General features: G+C 44.7%; 1 protein-coding gene across 2 annotated transcripts in view; it reads right to left on the bottom strand.

Annotated features, from left to right (window-relative positions):
* The window catches only part of frzb (frizzled related protein), a 10,487-nt gene extending 1,535 nt beyond the window's left edge, over positions 1–8,952 (bottom strand). For both annotated transcript variants that reach the window (XR_004612425.1, XM_034573314.1), the window contains exons 1-6: positions 8,748–8,952; positions 2,809–3,057; positions 869–904; positions 656–715; positions 267–332; positions 1–162 (exon numbers count right to left, since the gene is read on the bottom strand). The exon at positions 1–162 is cut by the window's left edge and continues 43 nt beyond it. Coding sequence is in view for 1 of the 2 variants with exons in the window: in XM_034573314.1 (XP_034429205.1) it covers positions 1–162; positions 267–332; positions 656–715; positions 869–904; positions 2,809–3,057; positions 8,748–8,952 (778 nt within the window). In the remaining variant the exon portion in view is untranslated. The remainder of the gene's footprint in view (positions 163–266; positions 333–655; positions 716–868; positions 905–2,808; positions 3,058–8,747) is intronic.
* Between the last annotated feature and the right edge of the window lie 1,048 nt (positions 8,953–10,000).

Here is a 10,000-nt window from a genome sequence, read left to right as displayed (position 1 = left end):
CCCCAGGAGTCAGAGGAGGACACAGGCAGGAGGACGAGTAGTAGAGCGTCTGCGTCTCTCTGGGAATGTTGACCAAAGAAGACTTGAGCACCTCCTTCACCTCCACCACCGCTGTGGGCTCCAGACCACGGTTCCTCACCTCCCGCACCCGGGCCCTGATCACTGAAGGAGAGTCACAGACACACATGGGACACATCAGCTCCTGCATGTGACACAGCACAGACGAGAATTCAGGCTTTAAATGTTGAACCTGAAAGACGACTCACCGTAGTTGTAGTTGTTCCTCAGGTAGGTTTTCAAAACCATTCTGACGGTTTTACATTTGCAGCGATCTGCAGCAAAACACAGAAAACTGTTACATAAGCTGTGACTCAATCCAGGGGCTGAATCCTTCGGAGGACGAGGTCATCGCAGCCCAAAGACGCCGTGAGACCGGCGAGCTAATCGGTCAAAGTGTATCACTCTTTCAGAACTGATGCATTTAAAAACTATTCAAGCTGAGGCAGCAGGAAGTGAGGAGCTGGTGCGACTGGGACACAAACTAACATGAAGGAAACATGCTGCCAGTTAGTTGTGATTAATGGATCTGAACGTTATTTACAAGTTAAAAGCTCTTCATCTAACACGAGCTACAGACAGGATGCTGACAGGCTACCTCTGCTTGGTCCTCTGCAGTGGAGGTTGTTGGAGTCCATTGGAAAGTCGGGACTGGATTCTGAGGACCAAACACAAAGGATCAGATGTTTAGTGAACTGGTTTCTGGACTTTATGGTTTTCAGATGCACAAAAACCTTTCAGTGAGAAATGCATGGTTTCCAAAGACAGACACGAGACAAAGCTTGGTCAGAGAGAAGGTCAAAGGTCAGACCTGGATTACACCTGGCTGGGTCCTGGTAGTACGGATCTGCAGAGACACAGAGAAGATCAGTGTCACACATCCTCTTGTTTCATACACTTTTTTCTGGGCAGGTCTTAGTGGAAGAACCCCCCCCCCGAGCCGACCCAGAACACACTGGAGGGATTATACTGTACATTCCTTCTGGAAACAGGGAACAAAGAACAAGTCTGCTGCTGCGACCACGAGCAGGTCCTGAGAGGAGAGGTTCCTCTTCCTGGACGCAGCAGGAATGTTCGATCTGACAGAACGAGGCGGTTCGGTCAGAGCCGCTGTTCACATTCAGATACGATCGTTAAAACAACAAAAGAAAGAAGAAGAATGGAAGATGTTTTTATTTGAATGAGTTCTGCTGTTTTCTTCTTCCATTGACTCGACTGACGAGATGTTGTTCACGGCTGCTTCTGCTTCCTCCCTGGTTTGGAACAGTGACTGTGAATAAAGATGGATCCATGACAGCTACCACAAGGGAAACCAAAACAGTTGGCTTGCCCCCTGGTGGCTGGCTGCAGTATGGGTAGTACTCATCCATGTTAGCAGATGGGACATGGACAGAACAAAAAAAATCAAATAAATGTTTGTCAAAGATGGTTTCTGTCATTTCAGGTAGTTTTTATCTCACTGTTCATCAGTTTGGTTTTAATAATTTATTTGATGATATAAAAACAGGATGAGACGTCATGATTGACAGCTGAGACCGACTCCTGATTGGTTGGGCTGGTGTATGGGCGGGGCTTCGATACCACGGTTCCACTCTCTGACACCAGATGACGTCACCAGTGAAAGATGGCAGCGCCTTGTGGGAGATAACGTGGTGTCCATCTTTATTTATATAAAGTCAACAGTACTCTTCATGTACAGTCACCGATTGTCTTTGTATACAGTCGCTCTTACATGACTTTTGTTCTGTTTACCACCCGATCACATTTTAACGTCAGGTGTAAACGAGGTGTTATCTACGTTCACTCCACTTTGTGACATGGAACAAACTCTTAGAGGCTTGGAGAGATTTCACTGGCTCCATCCTGCTCTGATGTGACGTCTGCTGAACTAAACTGTGGCTGCTGCAGATTTATGTTCCAACAGGAGACAAATGTCTTAAAGCAACATTCAGTCTGGAGTCCTGCTGAAAATCACAGGAACGACTTCAACCATCCACCCTGACCGAACCTCGGCGAATCAACAAATCACACCGAGGGAAAATCCCCGAACCCCGCTGAGCCCAGTCGAGCTCGGGCAGCTCGCAGATATGTACGTGGGTGTGTCGTTATGGAGGTCGAGAGGATTCTGACGAGGCTTTCACTTCTTCTAACAGGACTCGCTGGAGCAGGGTCTGTTTGAAGAAGCCGAGGACAGTGAGGGCTTCATTGAGTGTAAAACGAGTGGGAGGAGGAATCAAGGAGCTCTTTGAGAAAGTGTCTGGAAGTGAAGTCGGAGGGGAAATGACTCACGCTATCTGTTGGAGAGGGAGCAGACACAAGCTGAGAGGAGAAACATGATGGAAAACACTGATCGAGCAGAGGAACTGTTTCCTGATGCTCGTTGTTCTGCAGCGAGAGAAATGAAACAAAACGCTTTTACAGGAGAGAAGAAGAAATAAAGATGGGATAAATGGGATAACTAAAATTAAAATCTGAAAGTTTATGTGACTACGGTTTTACATGAAATTTAATCAGAGAATTAAAATAAACCATAATTCACTTTCCAATAGGGACGTTGTATTTTCATGTTGTTTGTAATCTCACTATCCTGAAAAATCCTGTAACTCGATTGTTTATCATTGATATCACACTCTTCATAAATCGTACATGTCGATGAGCACAAACCAGTTGACGTGTTATTATAATGATTCCTGTTGACAACACATCGTTCATACCTGCAGGAAATAATAAGAATGTAAATGATGTCATCACCTGGACCCTCGGCCTTCACGATGGCCTCAGGTGAGATGCAGACGCCGCGGTCGTACAGCGGCAGCTCGCTGCAGGCCAGGCTGTCGGGCCAGCTGTGGTTGTACCGCTTCATCACCGGCTCGCAGCCGGTCTTGGCGCGCTCGCACACCGCCTTACAGGGTTTGATGGGCTCGTGCTGGAAGTCGATGGTGCAGATGGGAGCGTACATGGCGCACAGGAAGAAGAGCAGGTCCGGACTGCAGCCAGTACCTGGACACAGGTGTGAAACCAGGTGTGAAACCAGGTGTGAAACCAGCAGGGAAACAACACTTTGAGTTACACTCAACTTTTTCTACAAGGAAACAAAAACTATAATTATACTTGAGTTGAGGTTTTGAGCATGTTTTTCCATTTCTGGACATTTTGGTGGAAACACGGTCTGTGGGCAGCGGTTAACGTTTGAGACTCGGGCTGTGGGGGAGACGCCCGTCAGCTCCCATGATGCATTGCTCACTGAAGCATATCATGGAGTTGTAAAGGGAAAGAATAATTCCGGACGCCCGCTGGTTCTGGAAGTTAAAGTCTTGTTCGTTTTCTCACAGACGGAGTTTCATGAAGAACATGAAACTCTCACAGAGACTCATTGATACAAAAGATTAACAACTGTCTGAGAAAATATCTGCTTCTTCCAAACGTCACTTCTGTCTGAAGCTTCAGGGATTCAACATGTTCACTTTAAAGCAACAATAAGAGGTTTTCAGACATGACCACAGCAGGAGATTGTCCAGGTCAGACTCTGGAGTACTTCTACAGCTTCATCTTCTTGCTCAGCCCCCTTGTCGACGGTGCGTTCAGGGACCTTCCTCACACAGGACGTGTGATGACTGCTGCTTCACACCGGACGGGACCAGAACGAGCTCAGCACAGGTTTCAGTTTCTTCTCCTGTGGACGACTGAGGTTTGGCTGCTCAGCTTCTCAGTGAAGTCACAGAAATGTTCTGAACTTGTGACCTGAGACTGCCTCCTGCTTTCTGGCCTGCACATCTTTCATTAGAACATTTTTCTGGTTAAAGCTTTTTGCTTTTCCACTTTCTCTCTCCGCTTCTCCGACCTCAGCTGAGCTCAACGTTCTGCCAAGACCTGAAAGAACCGAACAGAGTCGGCATCACGATGGAAGCCAATGAGCTTAGATGTGATTCTACTTTACAGGATCTTTACAGCAAATCTCAGTCCAGCTCCAAACAGCAACATCACTCAGTGGAGCTCATCACTCCGCCAAGAACCAACAGTTTAAACTCAATCGAGCTGCAGCTAATTTCACTCACTCATAGAAATCAGTCCTTTAAACACGTCGGATTTTTCATCAAGGTCCATGAATTATTCTCGGGGGAAATCTGTGAAAACCTCAGGAAACGTCCTGTGTCCCACAAGTTTCCTGCTGATGTTGGAGATAAACTCTGGTTGTTAATAACTTCAGAGTGTTTTTAACTGATCTAAGTTCAGCTTCACTCTTCAACTGGAGCTGATTCAGTGGAAGCTGTGACTCTCAGTCAGTTCTTCTCTCAGGAGATGGAACCCACTCAGCAGAGTCACAGAGAACAGACGTTCACACTGAAGAATGACTCTGACAGCTCACTGTGAAATTCACTGGACACAAGGAACTGTGCAATATTTACTCTCCACAGACGTCAGGATGAAGAGAATGAAACTGGAGACATTTTTACAAGAAGAAAACGACCTGCACAGTTTACAGGTTGAGATAATGGACGTGGAGCAGCAGAGTTTCAGCAGCGTTATTAGCTCAACTTATCAAAAACACACAGAGGTGCTGAGAGTCAGTATCGGCAGGAATGTCGAGACTTGGCAGAGAAAACACACAGAGCTGATCTGAGCTGATCCAAGTTTCCAGTTACTACCTAAAAAATATAGAAACATAAGTGGAATTATTCTACTTCATCCAAATGTTCTGTGAACACTTTAATCCAGAAAACTCACAGAAGTAAATTCATGCTTTATCTCTAAAATCTCCAAGTATTAAAATAAAACCGACATCGTCACTAGAACGAGGGAAGAAGAGGAAAATGTTTTTATAATTTGGATGAACTTTTAACATTGAGGCCAGTGTGCGTGTGTGTGTGTGTGTGTGTGTGTGTGTGTGTGTGTGTGCGTGCGTGTGTGTGTGTGTGTGTGTGTGTGTGTGTGTGTGTGTGTGTGTGTGTGTGTTTAATGATCAGCTGCCTCAGTCTGAGTTGATTTGATTTTATTACCTTCTGGACTGAATGAAACCATAAAACGAGGGTTTGGCAGCAGAGGAACCGAGCGGCTCCTCCGTGATAATCCACATCCACACAGTAAAACAACCTTGAAGCCGTTGAACACTTTTCTCTCTGAGTTTTGTTTCGCTCTGTCAGCGTCGGTTCATCTGTCGGTCGCTCCACTTTCCTTCAGATTAATTAACTCAACTGCTCCTGGATGAACTGATATTTGGTTCATTCGTGGTTCCCAGAGGATGAATCCTCCTGGCTTTGGTTGATTCAGACTTTTTCTCTATAGTTCCATCACCACTGACGAGTTGCAGACTTCAATAGCTTCACAAAGCATTGAGCTGAACATGGTAAAGATACCGAATGTGCTAAACATAATCATGTTAGCATTGTCAGTAATGCTTAGGTGGAGCCAGTTAGCCACTAGCATCGCTAATAGCTAGAGTTGTTTTATTGAGTTCAGGGAGGAAAAAGTTAAAGATCATATTCTACTGAAAGAAAAACGTTCTTGGTCCCAGCCTCGGTCTTTGTTGCTGAGTTGAATCGTCTCTAACAGCTCTGATAACATTTTCCTTTCCAGACGTTGTTCTGCCAAAATAGTTTCAGGTCTGTGGTTGTGGATGTAACTGTTGAGTCCAGAGGACAAAACCATTAATGTTCAGAAACATAAATCAGAGATGAAGAAAAGTTGAACATGATTCTGGAGTCAAGAAGAAAATCTACGTCGTAAATGATTTGGCCTCTTTTTCTTCTTTTCGCTGGAGGAGGAGGAGGAGGAGGAGATGATGAAGATGAATTATGACTCAGGGATACAGCTGTTAGCTCTGCTCAGGCTTTAAAGTTTTTCCATAACAATTATTACCAGTCATAAATCACTCTTTTCTTGGGCTTGTTACCATAAATAGATCTGCAGATAATTAAATATGAAAACACTGATTCAGGTTTTTTTAGTCCTTCTTCCTCGTCACTACATCATGTGGAAACTTTTTAAAGTGTGGAAAAGTCCACCCTCTTCAACATGGAAAAACCCCAGAGAGCAAAGCATCCAGAACCATCTGACCCCGGTGACCCGCGGCTTGGAGCCGACCTCAGGTTGTTGCAGCTTCAGTGGCAGCGGAGGAAACGCAGCCATCTCACTCTGTTATTTCAGTGGTTTCAGGAACAAGAGAGTTGTTCTTGGACATTTGTGACGTTCAGACAATCTTCTGCACTGAATGTCCCGTAATGTCTCCACAGCTCAGAGTGAAACGCTGCAGGGAAGGAGTCAAGTACACTCATCCACACTAAGTACTTTAAACTATACTGAGAGCAGTCCTGAAAACTACTTGTATATATACATGTACATGCTCTCATGTGAACCCCGTATTACAGGCACACAGAAATGGTCAGCAAAAACTTTATGGATTACTTGAGGCTTTGTTCACACCGATGTTTTCATTTCAAAAACGATCTCTAAGCAAACAGGTTATTATCTCTGTCCACGCTAACACAGCTGAAAACACATGTCACATGATTCAGAGGCTGGAGAACTGCACAGTCGATGTTTAACTGTGCTAATTTACCCAAATTAGGTCAAATTAATTCAAATGGAGTTTTATTAATATTCATCAGCTGCGCTAAACAAACCCTGAAGCTTTTTCTGGCAAACAGGAACAATTTCCTGTGAAATACCAAGATGTCAGTTCCCGGCCGCAGAGCGACCTCGGCCATGTTCTGAGTCTTTACGATCACTCGCTGGTTAATAATGTAAAAAAGCTTGTAAATAAAGGCTGTGGACAGAAACAGCTGGATTGTGTCTGGATCGGGTTGTTCATCCAGGAGTTTGTATTTTCAACATCTTCCTTTCACTAGTTATATAAGTGACGGAAACCTTTTGGAGCAGAGCTGCATTTAACTCATCAGCGGGCTGTAACTCCAACCGCCTCTCTACAGCAGAACGGCCAATGTTTTCTTTTCTTTTCTTGAATAATGTAATCAGAGCGACGGTTCTCACAGAATGTTTCCATGCTCGCTGAGTGAAGTGATGGTTGAAGTTTCCTGTGGCTCAGTCAGACCCGATCCAGAGATTTGATCCAGAGGTGCGGTGGAGTCCGCCCACCTCTCGTCAGGGGGATTTACCACATACCTACTCAGAAATAGCCACAGTCTCGGTGCAGATGTTGCAGCCGTGTTCCAGTCGCTGTACAGAAGTGGCTGGTTCGAATGAAAACTGGATCCAAACCTAAATCTACCATAGTTAACAATGTCTTATACACTAGTTTATTATAAAATGCTAAAAAATATTATTTTCTTTAGGCCACAACAGCATTCAACCATAAAAGAGACGGCCTGATTTCATGTTTATGTAGATGCTGCAGCTCCGTTATAACTGATTCACTAAAGGAGAATTTACATTTGATTACAATCAAACAAACTCAAATCAAATGAAATACTCAACAACAAATGCTGGTTGGACCACAGATTGTTCTCGTAAATCAAAGCGAAACCTCATGACTGCCGAGCGAGTTCAAGTCAGGTTCAAGTCATTCGAATCTCCGACAGTAAAGTTCTGTGGTTCTGAATTTGTCTGGAGGTGATTAGAGTTGAGTTTGTTTCTCTCAGCAGTGAAACATATTTGATTTTATTCTCTGCAGCAAACACGACACAAGCTGACGTTCTGAAACCTGAGCTTGAGTCTGAATAATTCAGAGCATCACTGAGAACAAAGACGTCCCCATGAAAACTGGGGCCTTGTTTGTTCTGCTGATTATTCAGAGGAACAGAGTACAAATATACATTCATACCTTTTTTTATTCAAATTATCTCTTGTTATTGAACCAATTCCGTTCATTTTGAAGAAGAGCATTAGAATCACTGAGTGTTTGATTCAGAAGCTGAAGTGTCAGTTTCATCGTCTCTATAGAATATGACACGCCCACTGATGTCATCATAAAGTTTCTCTCTCTTTTCTTTACTGATCCTTGATATTTAATCTCCACCTGTTTCTCCAACTGCTCTTCTTCTGTCTTTGTTTCATTCGCTTCAACTCTTTCTTTCTCTTATTGTTTGGTTTGTAAAACATCTCAAACGTGTGGAATCACGGTCGCATGAAATTTCTACATTTCTCAATATTCAGTTTTAAATTTTATGAAACAGAGAAATGCAGCAAAACATTAAATATGAGAAGATGCAACATTGAAACATCAGGAATCTTTTACTAAATTATGAATTGATTTTTAAATCACTCCATCAAATTTAAACTTGAATGTTTTTAATGTCATTAATATAATCGTGGTTGTCGTTATCAATGTGGATGAGGCAGTTTAATTACATCATTAAATAATTTACAAAGAAAACTTTCACACATTTATATTTAGGAAACTCAAACCAACTAATTCTTTGTTTAAAAAATGCTTATTTATACTTTTTACTGAGGCTACTTATTCTTAATGATTTATCGATCCAGAGTTTGATGATAATTTAACATTTAACAGATTATAAGTCACATTTGTGTCTTTAAACATAAATCCAACAGGAATCAGGAAAACGTTTTGACTGATGATTTGACATTATTTGACAGATAAGAGGCTAAAACATTATGAACTGTGAAGTTAAATAAAAACAATAAATGACACTGACAGAGATAAATATAATATATATATATTCTGTCAGTTAATTCCAGAGTCAGTTTGATGTGTAGTTAAAGTTGTCACTCACCCAGCAGCCCCTCGAACTGCTCGATGGCCAGCACCGCGTTGTCCTGGGTGCTGTGGTGGAGGTGGTTCGGCATCTTCGTCATGTTCCAGGGCATCGACCGGCACAGCGGGATTCGAACCGACTCACAGGACGCGGCCCGGACCGCAGCCGGCCACAGAGCACAGGAGGCGGCCAGCAGAGCCACGGAGAGTCCCGGGGAGAACATGACGGAGCTCCGGTCTCAGATAGATCCAACTGGGAGTCTGAGAGAGGGACTATAACATGGGGTGGGGGGGGGAGAGAGACTTTAACATGGGGTGGGGGGTGGGGGGAGAGAGAGAGAGAGAGAGAGACTTTAACATGGGGTGGGGGGGGGGGAGAGAGAGAGAGAGAGAGAGAGAGAGACTTTAACATGGGGTGGGGGGGGGGGAGAGAGAGAGAGAGAGAGAGAGAGAGAGAGACTTTAACATGGGGGGAGAGAGAGAGAGAGAGAGAGACTTTAACATGGGGGGAGAGAGAGAGAGAGAGAGAGAGAGAGACTTTAACATGGGGTGGGGGGGGGAGAGAGAGAGAGAGAGAGAGAGAGAGAGAGAGAGAGAGACAGAGAGAGAGAGAGAGAGAGAGAGAGACTTTAACATGGGGTGGGGGGGGGAGAGAGAGAGAGAGATAGAGAGAGACTTTAACATGGGGGGAGAGAGAGAGAGAGAGAGAGAGAGAGCGAGAGAGAGAGAGAGACTTTAACATGGGGGGAGAGAGAGAGAGAGAGAGAGAGCGAGAGAGAGAGACTTTAACATGGGGGGAGAGAGAGAGAGAGAGAGAGAGAGAGAGAGAGAGAGAGACTTTAACATGGGGTGGGGGGAGGGAGAGAGTTTAACATGGGGTGGGGAGAGAGAGAGACTTTAACATGGGGTGGGGGGTGGGGGGAGAGAGAGAGAGAGAGAGAGAGAGAGAGACTTTAACATGGGGTGGGGGGGGGGAGAGAGACTTTAACATGGGGTGGGGGGTGGGGGGGAGAGAGAGAGAGACTTTAACATGGGGTGGGGGGTGGGGGGAGAGAGAGAGAGAGAGAGAGAGAGAGAGTTTAACATGGGGTGGGGGAGAGAGAGAGAGAGAGAGAGAGAGAGATAGAGAGAACTGCTTTCTTATTCACACTTTCACCTCCTCCTCCTCCTCTATCCCTCCTCCTCTTTCTCTCCTTCTCCTCCTCCTCCTCCTCCTCCTCTATCCCTCCTCCTCTTTCTCTCCTTCTCCTCCTCCTCCTCCTCCTCCTCTAT

Source organism: Hippoglossus hippoglossus, chromosome 21, assembly GCF_009819705.1.
Source record: "Hippoglossus hippoglossus isolate fHipHip1 chromosome 21, fHipHip1.pri, whole genome shotgun sequence".
Lineage (NCBI taxonomy): Eukaryota > Metazoa > Chordata > Actinopteri > Pleuronectiformes > Pleuronectidae > Hippoglossus > Hippoglossus hippoglossus.
Note: the sequence above shows the minus strand (reverse complement) of the source record. Positions and strands in the feature narration are given on the sequence as shown.